Genomic DNA, 23,398 nt, shown 5'->3' on the forward strand with positions numbered 1-23,398 from the left:
ACTCACATCCTTTTCAGTCCATTTCACATTAAAAGAGGAAGTTAGCCAAGTTGAACCGAGCCAGGCTGGAGGGGCGTGCAAGGCCTGTTTGAATTACAAATGGCTACCCGTCACCCTGTTTGAATTTACATGAGGCTTTCTAACACATAAATGGCCTGGTCTGTGCCCCGAGCACTCCCAGTCGGACGTACACCAGCATCTGGGCTTATTTTCCACTCTGGGATTCTTCCAGTGGCTCTGCTGCTTCCAGGAAAACTAAATCAGCTCCTAAAAATAATGTCCACAACAGGCTGGACAGGCATGCAGATGACGAACAAAGAAAAAGAAACAGAGAAGGTCTGGAAAAGAACAGGTTATTTTTGGTCTTTTCAGACATTTATTATAAATTAACAAAGTAAAAAGTAAAACTTGCAGGTAATCAGTCGTGATTAACCTTGTCTTTACATTGGGTCGGCAAAGAAGTGGCGAAATTTAACAAATGATATCTGCAATTTGGATTTTTAAGGATTCACCAGTCTTTATTTTGGGGTTACACCCTTTATAGGTAACTTCATAAAACTTTATTCAGTCAGTTAAACTGAGAAAGCCAAAGCTCATAAACAAAAAAACTACCAGATGTTACAGGGCTAAATCTAGCCTTTAGGACTGGCTCGTTTCTGCATGAAGGTGGGTAGTCAGGCGTAGAAAACCTGCCGTTTTACGGTTTAACTTTAGACAATAACTAACTTTGAAATTTTCCTGCAGGATTTTACAAGCTGCTGCAAAGTGGAAAACCATTTATAGCTAACTTCACAAGGTTATCACTGACAAACCCTTAAAATGTGAAAAAAGCCAGAAAGCAGATGTTTTTAATCTGGAATCAGCTTCTACATGACTGTTCTATGGCTTTGATTACAGAAAAAAAAATCAATTTGTATTGATTTTTAAAAATTCCTTAATGCTTTATTCACAACAGTTTCTACTCTTCTTTAAATACACTTCTAAACTTTCTGTAGTAGTTGTGATATCTTGATATTTAAGGGGTCATGCATGCTTAATTTCTCAGTAAGTTTTTAAAGACTGGACGTTTCTGAGTGGCAGATACACAAAGGCTGAGATAAATCATAGGGAGAACTTGTTTTTTAAAATTCTGAGCAAATGTTGCACTGCTGATTGCAGCAGAGTAATGTCAGCTGACTGATCTACAGTCATTAAACAAAACACAGTTGAACTGAATCTTCTGTTAGTAGCTTATTTCTTCTGTCCGCTAAGGCTGACCTCCTGTCAAACTAATAAGCGAAGACGACATCATAATTCATCTGGTGTCCATTATCCCATGCGTACAGCTTTTTGTCTAGTGGGTTGTAGGACACCTGGGAAGTGTGTGTGTACATGTTTGTGAACGCCAGGCTCGGCACGGTGTGTGTAAGCGTGTGCGTGTCGAAGGCATATGTCACATTGGCGTAGCGACGCTCCATGCTATCCACTCCATAAAGCACGCCACAAACCAGGAAGGTGTTGCCGTAGCGGCCGCGTCGGAGGCCCGTGCGGAAGGTGTGGATGGGCTGCAGGTCTCTGTGATGGAGCTGGATGAGGAGAATTACTTCCTGGTGGAAACCTTCCGTGTCCAGAGCGGGATAGAGCAGCCAGAGGCCGGACTCATCCACCGCAAACTCCACCTGGAAAATCAAACGGGCTGTAAATGACTGAGGACTAAAAACATGCAGTAAAGAAGGTTAATAACTTGATTTATTGGTACATTTTATCTCGATTTTAACAGGTCGGCACCAATAACAACAGCGAGATTTTTACTTGCCCTGTGGTCTTTAGCATCATTGAACTGCATGTCACTAAATCTAGATGAGTGTCGCATTTTAATCCATTTACGTTCTAAATGATGAATTCACTCCTCTAACTTAAACGTTTCCAAGTTTAAGTTGGAGGAATTAAGAACTGGAAATTTGAACCTATACACTCACCCTATGTCATCAGCACACAGATAAGACGATAAGAGATGCTTTAGTGCTTCATTGTCAGAGCTAGGAAGAGCATAAACATATTTTTATATCTATGATATCAAGTGGCCCAAAAGTCGAGCTATGAAGAATCCCACACGGAGTCGTTGTTCTACTATTTCATTAAATAAAAATAATGGGATCATGTTATACATTTAGCTTTACATTTTTGAATGAATACTCTGCAAATAATGAGAAATTCTGTTAAAATGTGGTATTTTCCCTCAAGGTTACCGTATCAGACAGTAGAACCTTAAACAACTATATGATACTATACTTTTCAATGATCCTGATTCATCTGACATCAGGTCAGGCTTACTTCAGTCTGAGTCCTGTGAGTTTGCTCCTCCAGGATGGAATCATGAAGCGTCGTCCAGGCAGACACGTATCTGCGTCTCAGGTCGAATCTGATCACATCCCTGCTAAAAGCCCGGTTGTAGAAGAAAGCGCCATTAAACACGACATGGCCCGTTCCGGTGAAATCGTAGGGCAGCTTGTACGAATTACTCGGCTGGCCTGAGCACAAACGGTAAAAACACAATTCAGTAACTTCATGGTACTTTATAAAATCGTCAATCATTTATAGAAATCATTCAGAACATGCAAACTAGACATATATTGCTTAGAGATGACATTCCAAGCATTATAGAAATGTTTCTCCAATTTAAACTTTTACCGTTTATTTCTGCCAATGTTTCTGATTTCACAGATAAATATCCACTTGATAATCTCCTAAAGATTTTATATTTATCAAACACAAATTCAAGGAAAATACAGTCATTTTCTCGTTTTTTGCAATTGTATAGGAGAATTAAACAGGCTTTCTATGATCAATCGTTAATTATCTATATTAGGAGCAGAGACAGTAGCACCATGTCAGAGAGAAAGCGATCAGTGTTACCATTAAATTTTCCTAATAATCGGACAAATAATTAGCATTGAAGTTTTAATTGGTATTTAGAATCTTATATTGCTAAATACATAATTAGTAAAATTATTTTATAATAAATGTTTATTAAATTGACTCTTGGAGGTTTTTGGTCTTCCAGATACCTGATTTAAAAGTGTCCATGTCTCTAAACTCCAGCAGGCTGTTGCCATAGTGACCGTTAGTCAGGTAGATGACCTTGCCGTGGCCACGGGCGTCTTTCATCCAGGCTCCGTCACTGAGACCATAAGAGGTCTGCTGGGCCGGTTCGGAGATGCTCGCTACTGTGTCCTTACACACACCTGACAGGCAACAGAGAAAAAGAATAGGGTTTAAAATGTTACAGCTTCAAAATCATTCAAATATTTCATCATAATGATGCCACAGTTCTTTTGTCCTTTACTCTGTGCTCATCAACTGGCTGCATACATTCATAAAAGACTAATTTAATCATTTTCAGGAATATTTCCACTCAAGAAAAACACAGTCAAGGAGTGCAAACTAGAGCAACTCAATCTGTCATTACTATTAAGGTACAGCTGCCTTTAAAGCTCCATTGCTTGGCAAAAAGTTTTTAAATTAACCACTTAAAAACGATATACACATTTTCTAACCCATGTGGAAAAACTTCCAGTAAAGAATGTTGCAGGCAAAATTAATGCAACTTAAAAAATATATTATTTTAGCAGCAGAAGAAACAATTATTGATTTTTCTATGTTAAATCAAAGCAATTAGATCCTGCTATGCATCTTTGTTTTAAATTTTTTAGTTAACATCATGATGTTAAAATTACCCAAGGTTATCATACCTTAAGAAAATCACGCCTTGTTGATACCGTATCGCGTCATAACTTTGATGTTCTCCCAAGCATAAATATTTGCCCACTGTTAGACTTCTGACATTAGTCTGCACCATCACAAAATCAAAGCTTTGGGTTTAACTCTACCTGGCTTTTTTGTGGCCTTTGGTTGGTCAGCGGGGTTCTCCGTCCAGTTGAGGCGGCTTTTGGGTCTTGGTTGTGGCGTGGTGGGGTTTGCTTCACCGGGTGGACGGATATTGGTATCTGTGGTGTGTGGGGTGACAGGTGTGGTGGAGGGAAAATCTCCGTTCTTGGTTTGAAGCTTGGGTTTCATTTGTCGTGGAGTTGTAGGGCTGATTTGCTCAGTCACTCTGATGGTTGCAGGAGTTGACCTTGTTGTTTGCTTGCTGGTTGTTGAGGAAGCTTTTGGCTGATGAGTGGGTGAAGTGTTGTTCAGGCCCTCGTGGTTTGGCTTCAGAGGAAGTGACGGTTCAGGACTTTTGGTAACAGTTGGCAGCTTGTCAATTTTCAGCAAATCCTCTGCGACCTTCGGGATTAAGAATACTAAAAGACAAAGAACAAATTACATGACTGCTTTCCGAAAATGCTAGTGGTACACTTCTACCATTACACTTACCGTTCTTTCCTCTTCCTTTCTTCTGGTCCTCGTCTTCCTCCTCTTTGTAGCTGTCTTCATCTGCCTTGTAGAAGGTCACTCCTCTAATGAACACAGTGTTCTTGTCTTTGACAGAAGCTTTAGATTCTGTCTCATTCTTGGTTAGCTGCTGTTGTACCCGGCCATCTTGCTGTTGGTTCTTTATTTGACTTTCAAGATTCTTCTGCAAGATAAAGTGTGGACTAAACGTTTTTGACTTTTCAGCCACAAAAATAAGACTTTTCTCAAAGAAGTATGTTACTTAGATTCTGATTTGATTGATTTTTTTTTTACCTTCTTTTGGCTGCTGGCAGCTGCTCCAGGTCTCTCTGATTCACTGGTTTTCTTTTTCTTCAGCTGAACCTTCTTGTCTTTGTCCTTATTTTTCTCCTTTATGCGCTCTTTCTCTTTTGTTCTTTCAGTGAAATTCCTTGTAAAAACCTGGGGTGCACAAACAAATTCACTGAAAACGTGAATCCTAATTATAATTATTCCACAATTTCTGAACATCTCAAGTTTTCAGGCAGTTTGCTCCAGAACTGAGGAGCATCAAAACAAAAATACTGAATCACTTTCTTTAATTCTGGACTGGTTCATGTTTGACAGAAATTTAGTACGTCTTAACACCCGTCAGTGCTTTATTGACAATTTGCAACATTTTAAAGTCAATCTTTTTAAACACAGGGAGACAGTGCCATAATTTAACGTGCCGTAATTTAACGTAATATCATCCATTTCCCTATTTTTTAAAAAGATGATAGTAAACTGAGTAAGAGCCTTTATATGGTTGTTAAAGTTTAAACAATAGCGGGCTGAGAACAGACCCTTGAGGAACTTATTTTTTCACACCCAGATTTTTATTTGTCAAATTAAATTTTAACCAGTTTAGCACATTATCAGATATTTCCATACTTCGTTCCAGTTTACCAATCTGTATGTCAAATGAAGCAAGTGACTGAAATGCAGAAGTTTTAAACCCATCACTATTAAGATGTGCATCATTCAAAACATGTATAATGCTGGATGCAGCCTGACTCAAAAGAACTCAAAATATTTTTTTAAATAAACGGTTAAATTTATTCACAAACTGCATTTTCAAATATCTTCACCAAAAATGTAAGATTGAATCTGGGGTCTGTTATTATCATTTATTCATCTAGATTTGATTTCTTTAAGAGATTTGATCAATGCTAGTGGAAAATAACCAGATTAAAGGGAAATGATTTAATATCTGCAATATTTCAAGGCCAGCACACCTTGAAACTTCTGGTCGGCATCGTATCGAGGCAATTGTGGATTTTAGGTTATGAACTGTTTCTGTTTGTTTAATGGTTCTGGAGGCATCATAGGAAACTTCACCAGGCTATCAGACGTGGAATCTCTGACCGTTTGCTCTCAAAAACATTAATATGCTAAATCATAAAACTGACCAAGACATGTAAGAAAACAATTATGTGATCCTGGTTTATCAATTTTGGTTTCCAAGCCAAAAGTTGCTAATTCATACAAAATCAGAAATACATGTATTAAAAAATATAAATAAACAAATAATTTAATTTCTTTTTTAAATAAGAAAATAAATATTTCATTACCTAAAATGCGACAACATAGCATTCCTCCAAAGTATGTTTGAATAGCAAAGATTCTTGATAGGGTTTTTTAAAATTTTTTAATTAGCTAAGCTAAAATTTCACAACTTGTCGGAGTTCTGCATAGACATATTTACAGACAAAGAAGAGCTTTTTATCTTCAATACAAAATGTATATATTTTGTTGTAAAGTTTTGGCTCAGTATGTTGTTCTTTCAGAAACTGGCCCTTTTTTTTAGTCTGTAGACTCTAGTTAACTATTAGTCAATTAGTATTTTAATAATCTATTAAACTGATTAATCGTTTCCATATAGGGTCTGAATTCACTCACCTTCTCCAGGCTGTCCACCCTGGCCAGCAGTTTGGTAGTGACAGAGTTGAGCTTTAACAAGTCCATTCCATACATAGAGCCTTCTAATAAATCAATGATGGTTGCCAGCTTGGAAAAGACAAACACAAGACTAAATGTCAGAAGAAAGTATTGTTTATAGAAAACATCCTCATTCCTGACCAGTTACCAAAAGCCAGTTTTCAGTTTCTACCTTGATGTCATCTTTGCTTGCCTCCTGTAGCTTTTTGAATCTGTACTCTCCCTCGCAGGGGTTGACGGCTGAAGGAGGAGCCATGCACACACACTTCTTGCAGTCTGTCCCCTTGGTGATTGTTTCCACAGTGTAAAAGTCCTGGGAGAGCGATGCTGGATCGCTGTCATGAATGCGGCTGCAGTCAGAGCGCTTGACTGGTCGAACCACACAGCGGCACACACAGTCGGACCCAGACGACTCTGTTTTAACTTTGTCATAGTCTCCAAGCAGCTGAAAGAGAAGAATCGGGATCTTTTTCAGGATTTCCTTTCTGCTCCAGACAGTCGACATAAAGTGGAAACACCCATCTGTTAGTTTGTGCAACATAATCAGAAAAACCCCCCAAAAAACATCATTCGTCAAAATATAAAGTAAACAGAAGGATGATTGATGGTGTGCAGCTGCAGCAGAGATGAGCCTTTTGTGAAAAGATAGTTACAACCGTTTACAAACAGGCAGTTTTTTTGGTTTGGAGCTCCTACAGCTGGAAAGATGTTACATAACCAGTTGCCAGATGGATGGAGACGCTTACCATAATGTGAGCGTCTCACACACACACACACACACACACCCACACACACACACATAAGTCTGGTGTTTCCTATGATTTAAACTAAGGTTTAGATTTAGATTAAAGTACTGATAAAATGCTGACCTATTTTGCAAGTGAGATGTGATGAGAGTACAAATGTCCCCCAATCCAGTTTTGAATATGAAACTGGAAAACTAAAGCTTATGTCCTGAATGCACAAGTGCTTTGTTGTCTCCTGTGGCTTTTGTGTGATGAAGTAAATGGAAAGTTTTGCAAAAGTTACACAAAACCTTCAGCAAGAAATTGCTCATTATATAAGATTGACAGTAAACTGATTCAGTGAAGAAAGAAAAAACAAACCATTGCTTGTGGTTCTAACTATATATAAACTCCTGTTTTTATGATCTACCCTTTTGAACTAGCATGGCTCAAGATAACCTCAAGTTCACCTCATATTGAATATAATTTGCATGTGCTATAAAATATAGTTTAAAACATATGTCTCTTAATTAATTTTCGAAATGGATCTTGGTCTGGACTTTGACTGGATCATCATAGCACCTGAATATGGTCCTAACAAAGCAAAAAGTGTCAAACTCTAGTGTCTGAGGACCAGTGTCCTGCAACGTTTAGCTGTGGCTGTGCTTCAACACGCCTGAATCTAATATTGAACCATTAGTAGACATTTCTTGTAGCTGTATTGGGCCAGGGACACATCTAAAGTTAGTAGGACACTTGTCCTTGAGGACAGGAGTTTGACACCCCTGATCTAAACTAGACCACTGTGACATTGGATGTATGTTTGGAGTGTTTTCCTCACACACAGCATTTGCATGCAGACCAAAGAGTACAGAATTAATATTCATTTTCTCTGACCAGATCACCTTCCGTCAAGTGTTTTATTGTACCCACTACGTGGCTTCTGGGAAATTTAGCACACCTCCATAAAGATCGGATTTACTGGAGTCTATGACGTACAGCTAGCATGCCGTCAGATTCTCCAACCTGAGCTGTGTACTTCTCCAACTCCTCCAGAGTTATAGTAATTCTCTTTGCAGCTTCTCTGATTACTGCTCTCTTTGCCCACCCAGTCAGTTCAGGTGGGTTACCACATTTTGGTGGGTTCGGTGTCAGATGATGGACTGAGCAGTGTTAGATTCTAAATGTGAGACCTAAAGCTAATTCATCCTCAATCTTGTCTGTTCTTGATCTTGATGCTCTGGGGTAATCTGTCTGTAAATTAGCTGACTAATAAAGTCAGCTAGCTCAACTGCATTCATTTACAGTAGTGATGTCGGAGTAAAAGGTATGCCATAAGCGTTTAAATCGTAGGAAAAAAAAGGACAGATCTCTTAAGTATTAGTTTGAGTTGATAAGTCACATAAAATCCTAATGAAATGCATTAAACTGAGTATATGATAACAATAACACTGACCTGGCTTATTATATTCTCCTGGTTGTCCAGCTCATCCTCCAGAGGTGCATTGGTGGGCTGCAGACTCCCAGCTGGAGCGTCTCTCTGCTCTCTGTCCTCAGCTCTCCCCGTGGACGGGGCGCCTTTGTCCGGCTTACTGAGCTCCTGGGGTCCAGTCAAATTCAACTCCTCCCGGTCCTGACTTGTATCCGCCGCCAGACCGTCGAGTCCGCGAATAGTACAGCAAAAAACTAACACAGAGAGAATGCGCCACATTCTCCACATAAGCAGCACTGTGTGGTTACTATTTCCAGGTAATTCTCAGGTAAATACTGCCAAAACAGCCGAGCGACTCTTACCTGTCTGATGGCAATAAACACATAAATATAAGCGCGCGCGATAACTCTTTAAATTTGATCGGAAATACAATTTGGTTTCCAAAAAAGTGGGGTTTAAAGTGTCTTTAAATAGTCATTTTAGACTGAGAATCCTAATAAAACACACTAAAACTGATATAGAAAAGCAACTTATAAAGTTAGGCCTTGGTGGACTGTTATATTTTAATAAAATTAATTCTAAATCTGTTTTTTTTTGCGGCGTCTAGTCAGTAAAATGAACTGCCTAGGCGGTCCACACGGTACTGACTGCGCCTGAGAGGATCCAGATTGGACTTTTCAGATGGAAAATTATAGCCAAATGTTGCCAGCCAATCAAAACAACTCTGTCATTTACTAGGCAACCAACAGAGATTCTGATTGGTCAGATGCGAGGAAGCGCGTTTATTGAAAATACATATTCCTGAAATCCTTCTTTTTAAATCTTTCCTTTCTCGAACAAAACCCAAACTCATTCAAACGAAAAAACATATTATAATGTACCTTAACAGAAATGTAAAAGATTAAAATATGAAACTTCTAACTGATTTGGGTACTATAATGCATATAAAAGCTTACACATACCAGTTCGTTGTGAAGTAAAAAACTAAAATAGGTGAAGAAAAAAATTTAAATATTTCATTTTAGTATATTTTCCACTATTAATGTGACCCATATCCTGTAAAAGTTGAATAAAGCAACTTTTTAGGAATTAAAGTAATGAATCAAGAAATAATTAACATGATTATGCAGTAGTGAGCTTGCTTGTTATAAACGGGGATCCTGCTGTGTTCTGAATTAACCACATTCAAAGAGGAGTCAGGAACCATCTGCCATCAATTAGTGTCTTTAATTAACCCTAAATAAAGTTCAAATGTCACTGAACTTCATTGTATTACACACACCATTATTACATATAAAATATGTCAAAATCTGTCATTTTACAAAACATGTTACATAAACTAATGTGCTTCAATTTGTATTTCAAATTAAAGCACAGAAAGTGACCAACAATAAAGTAAAAGAAGATCAAAATGCTTCAAAACTTTGATCCATATTTTAGTTCTTTGAAGCTCTTTTTAGCTGTTTCCTATTCCACATTGAGTAGGACTAATTTTCTACAGTCATAATAATATTTCTATAGTTGCATTAAAGTCAGAAAATTGTGCAAAACAATGTGTTTCAATTCACATTTTGCCAGCAGATGGCCCTGCAAAGAAAGCGGTGACATTTGAGTTTGATGCTGTTGACACATTTCACCTCATATTTAACAGCCCCGCCCAACTATACACACACACACACCGAGTCATAAAAAAAAAAAAAAAACAGGAAATGAGTTGAGCTCAAACTTCTTGACACTTCAGGGTAAATCACTCAGTTGAGATGTGCTCCTGTGCACACAGTGCATACAAATTCAGTTAATGCAACTTTTGTAGACGAAAAAAGGAAACATACAGCATGGGAGCATCTTCCTCTGGGTTGCTGGATGAGGCCAAAATCAACCACATCAAAGGTAGTGAAGACATTATTCTTTCTGTATTTTCATTATCAGATGTTTATAACAGCGTAACTGACTCCGGTGTTACGATACGATCTGCGTTGATGTATGGGATTTCTTAAAGGAAACAGCTAAACAAAAAAAGACAGATGTTACACAGAGAGCAGAGACGTTAGAGACGCAGGGATGTAAGTTTGAATGATTCAGATACATCAATTTTTGATTCAAAAGCAGCAGTAGCTGTAGTTTCAGTCTCAAAAACCACTACAGCTGTACCCGTAGCAAACAATATATTATATAGATCATTATATCTGTAGAAAACTATGGATTAAAAACAGGGCTTTCATTTTGAACTATGCATTGTATCTTCCAATCTGCGCAGTTTTTAGGTATATAATTTTAAGTTGATTATCTAACGGGACCTGAGCCTAATTGTGAAGTGTTAAAAGAGTCTCAAGCCACATAATACGAACTATAAACAGTCTGTGGCAAAAATAATTTCCCCAGAATGATGGAAACACTGCTACAAACTACTCTGTCACAGCTTTGGAGACTGCAGTGCTGATATTATATGAGAAAGTTTCATTATATTTGACATTAGTGGAAAGAGTTCGGGGGAGCGGCACACAGGAAATGTGGGCAGGGGTGTGACAAATCAGCAAAGGTCCCTACAGTTACACCAAGAACCTTGCAGTTGCATGTCACCCACTTTAACCACCAAGATGACTTCAGTCTAAAATAAATAGAGAAAGGGAAGATTTAGAAGCAGATTATTCATGATATTTTTTCCTTAAAACGATCAACAAAGTACAAACCAATCCAACATTGTGGTTCCCTTAAATGTCAGTGCTTTTGTTTATTCCTCCATGTGCGCATTCCTATATGTGTTATCAGCTCAGACACATCCTGTCACTAATCTTCCCTGCAAACTAGAATGTAATTGCAGCTATTTCCAACTATTATATTATTATGGGTTGTCTGATCTTTCTCTGTGTATCCTTGCGTTTGGGTCAGTTTGTGAGATGAAAGTCAGACCGAGACAGAACGTGTGATACTGGCCTCACAGAGCAAACTAATTTTAAGCAAGAGGTTATAACAAATCCACATTCAAACAAATCACGAGAGCACAGTTTGGAGATCTAGCACATAATTCCTGGCAAGATCCACATAAAGATGTAGCTCTAAATTTGGGATTCAACCTAAAAACTGCTGCTAAGACTCACATAGATACCGACGGGGCTCTGTGTAGGATTAGGTAGGAGCATTCCCAAAGAATTACAAAGTGTAAAAGATCAATATTATGTCAATAATAATACTAGTGTTTCTTAGAAAAGCTAAGAAATGCTAAGCATCTGAATAACATCATATGACCTTTAGAACAAAGTAATCAAATTAAAAACTGTGAATCTGTCCAATTGAGAAAATAAACACTTCACTGAAAAGTTCAAACTAAGAATAAACTGATTGTTTAATCCATCCTCTTGAGAAAGGTTTGTATATCATTTGTGTTCATGTTTTTACAAATGAATCAGATGGAAGTTAATTCAGTAATCAAAAAATACTCACTTAAAATAAAATATATTTAATTTTATTTGATCTAATAAAATAAATATATTTTATTTATTTTTATATTTATAAAATAAATATATTTTATTAGATAAATATGTCTTATTTATCTAATAAAATAAATAAAATATATTGTCAACACCACGTATTAACATCTTATTAACTAGTGCAACACATGTTGACAAGTTCTAAGTAGGAAAGCATCAAATAATTAATCTAAAATGAGTCTTATGTACTTTAAATAATCATTTGTTATAAGACTTCCTTTAAAAATTAATAGAGATTAACCTCAAACCCCAGTCCTTTGCACATTTATTTTTTGTTTATGTATACACATTTGCTGTTTTCAAGTCTTGGTGCAGGTTTCCATTTGTTTGGTGGTGATAAATGCCCATGAGAACATTGCATCCGTTTCAATTTAGCTGTCTCAGCTATTTTTCCATTGCAACATAGTTGGAAAAGTCATGCCTGACCATGAATGCTAAAAGAAAATGTCCAATTCCAGTTTTTCTCCCCCCCAAGAATTTGATCCACGACTGACAGTAATTAATTAAATTGAAAGATGAGTGGGAATATGATCAAATGAGTTTTAAAAGTTAAATGTCTCCCTGTCACGTTTGATTCTTCTTTGAAATTTTGCAAGAAAATCAAAATATGAAGGGAGTGGCAAAAGCAAATTTGCAAATTTGTCTCAAACTTACTCTGAATGCTTACAAGGTCAGGCTTTTTTCATGCTTAGTGAAGTGAAGGTTTCATTAAGTTTCACTGTTCAGTAACTTGTGGTGTATCCAGTGGAGGGCGCCGTCATGAACGATTACACTCTTATCATTCATGAATGATGTCTAATTCATAAAAAGATAAAACAAAATAAATTTTTATTATTAATTAGTTGGTTTTGTTTAGATTTTTAAATGTCTTTTACCTTTTGAAAAGATAAAAACCACGCCACTGACCCAATCGATGGTTTGAATAATCATTCTTTACTTGAGACTGTATTGCACAGGGTTGACCTACAGGATGCATTTAAGGGCATAAATAACCTTTTTTAGTATTGTTGTCAGTAAGTGAACCCCTTGCTGAATTTATTACATACCATCTTTTGTGAAGGATCATAAATTTAAGAGCATAGCGTATGATAAAGTGGAAGTGAGGCTGCCCATCTTCCAAAAATTTGATTCTTGAATTTTACTAAAAATTATGAGAGCAACGTCTAGTTTTAAATCTATCGATTGAGTCGATTAAATAGCTCACTCTAATCTCTAATGAGGACGAATCAGTTTGTTCAGTGCAGCTAATGGGACGCCACTCTACAATAACACAAGCTAAACTCCATGAACCCAAGAAAAAACAGTTTTATATATTTGTTTTATTGCCTTAACAGCGGAAATGTTGGAACGGATGTAGAAGAGCATTAAATTTGTGTCCGTTTATTTTCTTTGAGAAGTTTTAAACAGGAAACTGTTCTATTGTGAGGAAAAAATTGCTAGCTTTATTGCCACTGTTACAAGGTATTCTGTAATGTTGTAATGACAACAAAAAAAAATTTCCATTAGCTTGTGAAAACAAAATTGATAATATGAAGAAAAACATCTCTATGGCTTGAAAATCCCATGAGGAAAATGTGCAGCAGGGCATCTCGTACCAATAAACTGGGTAGCAGAACCACAGGTGTTTGGGCAATAATCATCTTATGATCCCAAAAATGCAACCATTGTTTACCAAAGTAACTATTTCATATTACCAGAAAACAAGTTTTTCTTTCTTGAGATAGTGGGAAAAAATTGGAAGGCCATTCTTCACTTCCCCAACAATTTATAATACTCTGTGTTTTATAGAGTTTAGTAAGAACTGAGTGATAAAATGTTGCTTGACCTTTTCATCTTTCTCCTTGTGTGTTTGCAGGTCTCGTCGACGGTACCTTTCAGAGCTTCAGTGGGTTTTACCGCCAGCAGTACTCCGTGACCTACCTTGGACACATTCACCAGGAGTTTCAGCCTAAGAAAGAGGGGAATGGCTTATTGCTCACACAAAAGGTGAGAACTGAAACTATGTAGATATCCAATCAGCACAACTTTAGGATTCATACTGGCTGTCCTTTATCTACGAAATCAGGGCCAAAATAATTAAAAATCAACCACAAGCAAGTGTTCAGAGTTTATCCATCTATGCCATATAAATTCACGCTAGGTGCAGCTGAAGATGTGTAATTCTGTCTGTGTGTTTCTGTGAAGCCCAAGAATGACGGAGATGAGGTTTTGTACCAGGGGAGCGTTAAGATGTCCTCCTGGGATGAGCAGGGGAAGAAATCCAAGGAGAAATATGTTGTCTTGAAGGGAGACTACAAAGTGGAAATACACGACAGCATGGAGGTAAACCAGCATCGAATAAACCCTTTTTCTTGTTTACATCGCATCTGATTATGGCGTCTTGATCCTGGATATTGTTGTCCAGACTTTTAGTCGTGGATCTCCACCTAAGCTGGTCCTGCAGCCAGCAGGAGGAGTCGTGTTCACCAGTGAGGAAGAGTCGAGAGTTCACTTGGAGAAAATCTGTGCAGGAATACTCGATGGTACTTTATACGACACTTCATCCAACTCAGTAACACGAATAGCTTTACTGATGGAAAAACTGACTACCTCTGCCTCCCTCCACTGAGACGACTCTCTTAAATTAAAAATAAGAAATAAGAAATAGGGAAAAATGTATTAAAACAATCACTTTCAGCCTAACTAGATTTGAGTAGCTGTAGGAAAGTAATTTGACAAGAAAACCACAATTGCAAAATGAGGAATCACTCAAGAATAAAAAGGTAGATGTAAATAATTTGAAACACAATAAAACAACACAATAAAATAAATCACGATAAATGAAGACCTTGCTGTCTGTTTTAATTTGTTCTTAGTTTGCTGGTTGAAATCCTGCTTCCAGCAGATGCCAGAATTATTATGTAGGATTTATTTAGGATTTAGAGCTGTATAAACCAGCAAAATGATCTGCAAACAAGTCCTGACTGCATCAATTGTAACTTTGCTGTTTGCACACCAGAAGGAAGAGGATCACAGTCCAATCTTGAATTTGTTGCACTTATCGCGTGTGTTCCTGAAAACGTGGGCATGCAATCACTCTGAAACTTCAAGCTTGGCATTGCAGTCTTCGTCATCTTGTTCTCTTTTTAAAGAGGAAGCTGCAATGGGCAAAAATGATCCACACGTTTAAGCAGCAGCAAACACATACGGCCATGTTGTATATTTGAGACAATTGATAAAGTAGAAACCACACTAAGTTTGAAAAACGGGATCAACAACATAAACATATCAGAAAACAGAAGCAATCACATTCTTCAAAAGGCTATTTTTATATAAATAAAAAAACGACTCAGCAATAATTTTCAAAGTAATTTGTAGAACATGAAGAAAACTAGGATAAATTAAAGATAAACATCTATTTTGGGGGCATAAAATCATGTAACCGAATCTGAAAAACATATGAATGCTATATTGGTCACATCTAACATGGGTTATGGTTTGTTTTCGTATTTTATAGATTTTAAATCCAGCGCCAGGAGTCTTTTAAAACCCTCTCGAAGTCATTTAAGCATGATATAAAAACAGGCTAATTCAAAGATCAATATCATCTTTTGAAAATGACAGATTTGTAACATGGATGCTTGTTTGTCCAGGAGTGAAGGAGGATTCTTCTTCTTCAGGGGCGTCATCTCCAGATATGTTTGCTGTATATCTGCATCTGCCGTACACAGGCCACACCTGCTTCCTGTTTCAACAAGAAGATGAAAGAGATCACTTCCTGTCTGGCCTCAGGGCCTGTATTAGACACCGCAACCTTGGTAAAACACTAACCTACAGGACAAATTAACAGTTACAACACGGTTCTGTAGGGGGTGATAAATATACAAAATGACAAAATGTCAAAAGTGATCAGTTGTAGGAGACGTGCTGTGCAGTTTTGTAGCTAAACTCAGTTTTCTACATCAAGACAGACAACGTAGCACATAATCCTTTCCACTTTATGTCACGTTATAACCAAGAAACACGGCGATGTCGCCATGATGCTGTGGGGTTAACTTGACTATGAATGGAGCTACTTGTAGGGCAATCCTGGAAGAAAACACATTAGATTTCAACTATTTCATAACGAGTTTGATTTCTGTTTCAAGCACAAATATTTGAGTCTGCTGAAGAGTAGAGCTGACATCTGTTTCGAAAGCAGCAGCTGCATGAGCAGGCTTCAGCTTGTCACTCATGCTGTGGCAGTTGCCTTGGCGACAGATAAAAATATTAATGCTGCTCACTTCCTCTGTGGTTAGCAAGGATACAAACCAGAAGACAAACCCCTCTTCAAAGTTGTCATGAGGTCGTTGCGAAAGCAAGGCATGACATATCTGAGCAAAGACATCATGAGCTGACAGGAACTAAGACATAAATAGTCACCAGTAGCTGCTGCTCATTAAATCGTCTAAAAAGTCACAATACATGAAACAGGGATGGATAACAATCGACAGATCGATATCCCCTTCAAATATCAGGGAGAAAATTAAAGATTTCTCCTTAAATTGATCAAAAAATGAATACAAGTCTTGGGGTATGAATGGTTTTTTTGCGTCCAAGTTTTGATTCATGAATAAAAACGCCTTACTCACTGTAAGCACGTGTTTCACCACTGTGTTGATGCTTATTTTATTTTTAAAAATGTTATCAAAGGTTTCCAGTAAATAGGCGCTACCTTCATATTGTTTTTGCTGTTTAAGTCTGTGTCTCTAATTGTGTCTCTCCTGGGATTTTTTGCACACGCGTCATGATGTCTCTCGAAAGGTTAATAAAACCCGCCAGGTGAATGGTTTGCTGGACTTCTGCTTTCACGAAAACGATGACAGAATGGAAAGTCACGTCTCTTCTGAAATCGAAACTCTCTGTTCCTCAAAACACTGAAGTTTAGTAAGAAAAAAGTACCCAATGGCTTAATAGTAAAACGTTTATCCAAAGGAATATTATTGGTCAGTGGGGAAGGAAGCTTTTAAAAATAGTAAGAAAAATGCTGATTGGTATATTTTGGTTTGATGTAGAAATGAATACATAGTTAGAGCTGAAAAGTGAAAAATACAAGAGAAGATATTTACCATCATATTTTCTTTTCTAATCTACACCATTTGACAACAAACAACAGAAATACAGTATGTCAGGCAGCAAAGAGAAGGCACTCAAAGTAGGACATTGTGGTTACTCATCAAACCAAGCACAGCGCCACCAATCTAAACCACCAGTTCTGCTTTGATTTTAAACTAGCTGAAATTTAAAGATTCAAATGTATCAAACAAAAATTGATAAGTTTGCATTTAAGAGAGGATGATCATCATTTCCAGAAGTCCTAACAAAGTCCTTACTTCCCTCAGACCCCTGGCAGGATTTGCCCCACGAGAGCCAGGCGTACGCCCGAGCCCTCCGTCTGTACCGACAGGAGAAAGGCTGCTATGAATCCTGGGAGAAGCTGCTGGGCACCGAAGAACAGGTCAGCAACTTTACCCCACAGCTTCCTGTCTGCCTGTGAGCTGTCAGCAGGGGGCCTCACGTACAGGGTGTGTGCAGGTGCTGGCCCGCCAGGTGATGGAGGAAGTGTTGTCATGGTTACAGAGCCAGCTTCAGTCTAAGGTGAAGGGCAAGAAGACTGAACGGATCCGACAATGGCAGGCAGTAAGTTTTACTAACAAACCGAGTGTTTTGTGTGTTATTAGTCATTGTTTAAAACCAAGGCTGCCGCCTTGGGTAGCGATTACTCATTTCTGACGGGCCCTGACACGGTGATGTCAAGAACAATTAAAAAAATAAAAAATTTTTAAAAACGTGATAGTGCTGAAAGTTCTGGTCAGAAGTGTCTTGTTGTTCTGTTGGTAAATTAAACTATGATAAGTGATCCGACCACGTTTCTGAACACTGAAATGGTGATTCGAGCTGAAGTTGATCAATTTGAAGGTATTCATTTATCGATTTTGTGCTAAATGCCAGCATGACTCGCAGTGAAACGGCCCACAGCATGATGCAGCCACTGAAATTTGCAACAGTTGGTGCAGTACTGGTAGCCTCACCATGACTCCACCAAATATTTTTCGTGTCATTGTGGCGAGGTAGCTCAATATTTATCTTACCTGATGGTAGTGCTTTTCCTTAGAACGAGTTTTACATACAGTAAGGTCACTTTGTTGATTTAAACAGTTTGAACACAACCTTTTCATTATGTTTTTCATCTGAAATGGAACTAATGAATTAATTCTGTCTAAGCACAATATTGAGTTCTGACATTAAAATAATTCAATTATTCTAAAGCTTAAACCTCATGTCACGTAACATCAGCAGCTGACTCAATCATGTCTCATTTTCCTGTTAGTTACTTTTTTATTATTTTAAATTAAATGCTGTAAGAAATGATGTGAGCAACAGATCTATATCTGCAGTGTGACTTCTTATTGCTTTTAATCACAAAAAAAATGTTTGTGATCTGACGTCTTGGTCAGGGTGTGAGTAATTCACATTCAGCCACAAAACCGAGAATAACTCGTGTAGCAAAACAAAACCCATTTTTAAAAAAATCTTAATTTGATCTCCTGGCTTAAACCGGAAGACTGGGGTGACTTTTAAAGATATGGCCTCCTCTTCTGATTCCAAATCGGTCATTGTCGTTTCTCAGAAAGACGCAGTGAGAAGCAAAAATCAAACCCTAAACTTAGAGGAGAGGCGTCTCATGCCTGATTTAATATTAGTCTGTATTTCTGTATGTACAGACGGTTCAGGCGACCTACACTCTGGTGCTGGAACAGCTGACTGCAGGTTTGGAGGCGCTGAGGGAGGAGTGTCGTCAGACTGCATCAGCCAGCGGGGTGCTCATCTTTTCCAACATGGACCAGATAATGACCTCTCAGGACTTCCTGGTCCAGAAAGTCAGAGGTAATACACCTCCATATTGACGTCAACTCAGAAAATACGACTTTGTAACCTCACGCAAAATACATGTCTGAACATGCTATCAATATGTTCCAATATATTCCAGCGTACATATGTGAGGAAGCGGAGAAAGTGTGCAGCGAGGCTGTGATGCCCTACATGCCCTCCATCATTGAAGCGCTAACCGAACACATCGGAGGAGGAATTCTGGGGATGCAGGGCACGCTCCGAACCCAGATGAACTCCACCTTTACTCTCACAAATGGAAAAGTGGAGGACATACAAAAGGTGAATTCCTGCCTGAGTCGTCCACATTTAGTTTCTTGATGTGGTTTAACATGAATGTGTGTGTGTGTGTGTGTGTGGGTGTGTGGGGGTGGGTGTGTGTGTGTGTGCTCTCCAGATCTTGACCATTCTGCGCTCCATCAGACTGGATGAAGACTACAGAAAGGTGGAGAACCTGAGCGAGAAACTGGAAAACTTAAGGCAGAGATTTGGACTCGGCAGCGTCGAGAGGCTCGTTCACTCTGCACACCTGGAGATGGAGCAGGTGGGATGTTCGTCTTTGAGTGCAGCTGCAGCTGCAAAGTGACATGGAGGAGGGGGCAAAAGTTGAAGGTCAGGAAAGAGATGTTCATTATATTTTCCATGCGTTTCTTGCAGCTACTGGACAGCGCCGTTTACACTTTGGGGAGGTTCTTCCAACCATCGACCAGACTGCAATCGTCTCAGGTTCCTGACAAGATGGAGAGAGCTAAAGAAAGAGTATTCAAGGTAAAAATGTTACCATGGAGTCATGCAGTGAATAATATAAGCAAATATTCAGGGTGAACACATGCAATTCTTTTAAAAAATACCTTGATTGAAATAAAAAAGACTACATATGCCTTGGGGAATAAAACAAAGTAAGGAGTCAGTCAGGTCAATGTGTAAAGTGAACAACTCCACTGCATTGGTGACCATCCAGGCCAAAAAGGTCAACTCAAACCGAGGTTTAGGTTTCATGGGAAAATATGCTAGAAGTCTAAATATAAAAAGGCTTAATGTTTGAGCTTTATTAAAATGTAATGTGAGATCTATGTGAGAAACTGTGCTTCCTGTGCGTACAGGACGGCGTCTCAATCCTAAAAGGAAGCCCCTTTCCTAACCCCACAGACACAGCACTGCTTACGCTCTCACATTATCCACAGGGAGATAATACACAGCTACAAAAAAAGCAAGACTGTTTATCAATGCTGAGTGTAACTGTGAGATAAGTTAAACATATATATATATAAAAAGAAAAGAAAATCCTGCACCATCACAGATCCTCTTCCATACTTACAGGTGGGTAAGAGGTGCTTTTCCATATGTTTACCTTGTTGCTAAGAAGCTTAATTTTATTCTCATCAAACCAAAGTACACACATCCATTTATAGTTGGTTCTTTAGCCGACTTCACAAATGTATATCTGTGGTTGTCAAAGAAACCCCAAGATGCTGATTCTTGCTGCTGCGAGATTTGGCCAGTTTTTTGTTTTTTTCCCATGTCACCATCTCAATGATTGTGAATGGCAGCAAGATAAACACAGATCCTTGTCCGGTCTAATGGCCAGAAGCTAATTGCAATGGGCCCCTATGATATGTTGTCATGAAGTCAAGTGTTCAGTCAGCGTGTTAAAGGTTATGTGTGTGTTTGAGCAGCAGCTGGACTACGACAGCAGAGTGGTGCAGAGGAGGCTGTATCAGAAATCTCTGCTGGAGATCGCTCTGCCTTCTCTCCTCAGCAAGATGGACAGCAAGTACAAAACAGTAAGTGAGACTCATCGCTGGCTGGAGGCCGCCTGCCTTTACCACTCCCACTGCACTCAGTATAAATCTGACGTGTGGCTTTTGTTTGTACAGGAGCTCCAGCAGTTTGAGCAGTACATTTTTTCTGACTACAGCCGTTTTATTCTGGTTCACAATGTCTACGATGACATTCTGAGAAACATCCTCCAAAAGGAGATACACAGAGGTAAACCCACACACAGGCACACACACACACCTACTGCCCCTTGTGACACACCCAGTTCTCAGTATGCAGCCAATGTAACAAATAAATTCAAACCCTTGGTTTGCTGTTCAGGAAGAGGCAGTCCCAAAGCGTAACATATCTTTCCTCCTGCAACATGTCATTACTCAAGGTCCAGACGTGTCATTCAGAACGCTTTGAGACACAATTGCACAGATATATAAGTATATAATCCCTATTAAAATCTGTAACCAGCAGAATAAAGTCATTACTGTAAAGCTGGGGTTCCCAAACCTCTCCATGCCATGACTCTCCAAACGTCTGGCTGCGGATCCCTTTTGCAATCTCACAGAGAACTCTACAAAATATGTAAGGAAACATCAACTTTTAGAACTTTTGTTTCCTCACTTTTATTTACTATTCAATAATTATCACATTCATTTATCAATCAGTCAATCCAGTTTATTTATGTAGCACATTTCCGCAACAAGCCAGTTCAAAGTGCTTTACGTCAGAGCATAAACAGAGCATAAATACTTCGTGCCTTCTGGCTTTGATTGGCCAGGAGTTCTTAGAAGTTTTTTTTTCCAGCAAAAAGCACAGGAAGCACTAAATCTAGTGCTTCCTGTGCAAATGATATTTCAGCAAATTATTTTAACTTATTTGTCAATAATTGAAAAATGTTAGGTTTTTTAAAAGTTATGGTAAGAATACTTGATTGAACAATTTTGTGAAATTTTTTTTCTGATATTCCCTCCCGCTTTCTGAAGACCCCCTGCAACCCCTGGTTGCCCCTGACTTTGAACAACACTAGATTAAAGGACGTGATGACATGTTTGACATAATCAGTCTTTGACCATAAGCAGCTAATTACCATCATGTCCAGGATAAAAGATTATCTGACCTCAAGATAAAGACAATCTTGTCGAAGTGAAAAGTGTTCATAAAAAGTCATATTCCTGGGAGTCAGGGTGCAACTTCTGTTCTACAAATATGCTCTTTTGGACTTTATATGATTCTAAATGCCTTTTGTTTTTATAGCACTCCAGGATGCTGCTTGTAAGAAGAGTAATAATGTCCTGCTGGAGACGTCAGATTTAGCCATTAGTGAGTACAGCCTGCTGGCACAGACGCCTCCTCGCTCTGCTCCTGACAGCCCAGCAGTTCAGTCTCGACACTCCTTAGAGGAGGAGCAAAGTGCTGATAAAGAAACCGCTCCTGTGGAGGAAGATCAGGACAAAATGCTTGACGTTTGCCCTGAGAGCGATGCAGAACTTAAGGACGACACCAAACGTGAGCCCAGTCCTGCTCGGTCTCCTGATCCGAGCGCTCTGCTTCCGTCTCCTGTGATTGTTGTGACGCAGCAGTTTGAGGAACATGAGAGCAACGAGGGTCAGAGTGTGATGGAAACCAAAGAAGAGGATAAAAGCGAGGCAGTATCCAAAGCACCAGACACAACAGCAGTCGAGTCTTCCAGCGTGGATGGAGCCGAAGCTCAAGAAGTTGATGCGGCTGCTTCAGGATCCGCCGTCCAGGAGTCGCCTGATCCAGCTCCGCTTGTCCTGATCCAGACAACAGATGATGCACAAACTGAATCTACTCCAAGCGCTGAATCGACGCAAGTAACACCTGAACTCTCGACCTCAGGCCAAACTCCAGATCAGGCATCAGAGACCTCCTCTGTCCAGTCTGTGTCACAAATGCAATCGCCCGGCACAGAGGGTCCTGTAAAACTCAGCCTGGGGTCACTAAGTGAAGCGATTGCACCGTGCTCCATGGAGCCTGTGGTCCAGCAGACCACCGACAGGGCGGTGTACCTGACGGGCCAAATCAAGGAGAACTGGGAGGCAGAGAGAGCAAAAGAGGAGAAACAGAGAGAAGCGTCAGAGAATGACGAAAATGAGACCGGAGTTGAAGAGCAAGATGGAGGACAACGAGAAGGTGTAGCGCCAACAGAAGGTGATTCTAGCAGCGCCACTGTCTCAACAACACAGCAGCTGACGGAGAAGCAAGAAGTTCCGGATGACGATCAGACGGACGGCGAGAGCCCAGTAGAAGCTGAGGTGGAGGAAGCGGACCACGCAGAAGAAAAGCAAACCCAAGAGAAGGAGGAAGACGTCCAAAGTTCAGAGTCGGACTCTGATCCGTTGGGCAGCGTGTCCATCATCAGAGATCTGGTGACTGAGATCATCGAAGTGGAGACGATCGTCAGCCCCTGTGAAAGCAGCAGCAGCGGCCCGCCCCTCACAGAAACATCAGATTAACGTCCACAAAGTGTAAAAAGAAACAAACAGATGAATTAACATTGAAAGAAAAAACTAATTACAACAATACACTTATTTGTAAATTATGCATAGAGCAGAAAGGTTAAATAAGTCAAGCCATGCTTGTTTGTTCACAATTTATTCAAGAAAATTTGGAGGATTAAAAATTAAAAAAAAAAATTTAATTCTGATATTTTGTTTATATCATGTTCTGTTTTTATACGGGTCAAGTTGCCAAATAAAACATGCTTAAATAGC

The 23,398-nt window shown here is 39.0% G+C and overlaps 2 protein-coding genes across 2 annotated transcripts; one reads left to right on the forward strand and one right to left on the reverse strand.

The window, feature by feature from the left end:
• Window positions 1-353: 353 nt before the first annotated feature.
• On the reverse strand, window positions 354-9,139 carry olfml2bb (olfactomedin-like 2Bb). Its single transcript, XM_032565015.1, has 10 exons — window positions 8,856-9,139; window positions 8,518-8,773; window positions 6,509-6,781; window positions 6,298-6,405; window positions 4,672-4,818; window positions 4,360-4,561; window positions 3,870-4,286; window positions 3,048-3,224; window positions 2,314-2,510; window positions 354-1,658 (listed from the first exon to the last, which is right to left on the reverse strand). The coding sequence occupies exons 1-10, from the start codon at window positions 8,876-8,878 to the stop codon at window positions 1,269-1,271; spliced, it is 2,190 nt and encodes a 729-aa protein (XP_032420906.1). The 5' UTR covers window positions 8,879-9,139; the 3' UTR covers window positions 354-1,268.
• Window positions 9,140-10,224: 1,085 nt separating this feature from the next.
• Window positions 10,225-23,398, forward strand: LOC116721350 (protein Niban 1-like). The gene is made up of 14 exons (XM_032565012.1): window positions 10,225-10,383; window positions 13,837-13,967; window positions 14,166-14,303; window positions 14,386-14,503; window positions 15,614-15,778; window positions 17,342-17,457; window positions 17,535-17,639; window positions 18,725-18,887; window positions 18,991-19,172; window positions 19,288-19,434; window positions 19,548-19,658; window positions 20,567-20,674; window positions 20,768-20,879; window positions 21,918-23,398. The coding sequence occupies exons 1-14, from the start codon at window positions 10,329-10,331 to the stop codon at window positions 23,138-23,140; spliced, it is 2,874 nt and encodes a 957-aa protein (XP_032420903.1). The 5' UTR covers window positions 10,225-10,328; the 3' UTR covers window positions 23,141-23,398.

This window comes from Xiphophorus hellerii, chromosome 6 (assembly GCF_003331165.1).
Source record: "Xiphophorus hellerii strain 12219 chromosome 6, Xiphophorus_hellerii-4.1, whole genome shotgun sequence".
Taxonomy (NCBI): domain Eukaryota; kingdom Metazoa; phylum Chordata; class Actinopteri; order Cyprinodontiformes; family Poeciliidae; genus Xiphophorus; species Xiphophorus hellerii.

What these genes read in the sequence shown, in the direction of transcription:
- olfml2bb (XM_032565015.1), bottom strand. Translation starts at nt 8,878, where the DNA reads ATGTGTTTATTGCCATCAGACAG. An exon ending in TGTTTATTGCCATCAGACAG is followed by an intron (nt 8,774 to 8,855) that starts GTAAGAGTCGCT and finishes GCTTATGTGGAG; the next exon opens with AATGTGGCGCATTCTCTCTG. An exon ending in CTGCCAGCAGCCAAAAGAAG is followed by an intron (nt 4,562 to 4,671) that starts GTAAAAAAAAAA and finishes TTTATCTTGCAG; the next exon opens with AAGAATCTTGAAAGTCAAAT.
- LOC116721350 (XM_032565012.1), top strand. Translation starts at nt 10,329, where the DNA reads ATGGGAGCATCTTCCTCTGGGTTGCTGGATGAGGCCAAAATCAACCAC. An exon ending in CAAAATCAACCACATCAAAG is followed by an intron (nt 10,384 to 13,836) that starts GTAGTGAAGACA and finishes GTGTGTTTGCAG; the next exon opens with GTCTCGTCGACGGTACCTTT. An exon ending in CCAAAAGGAGATACACAGAG is followed by an intron (nt 20,880 to 21,917) that starts GTAAACCCACAC and finishes TTGTTTTTATAG; the next exon opens with CACTCCAGGATGCTGCTTGT.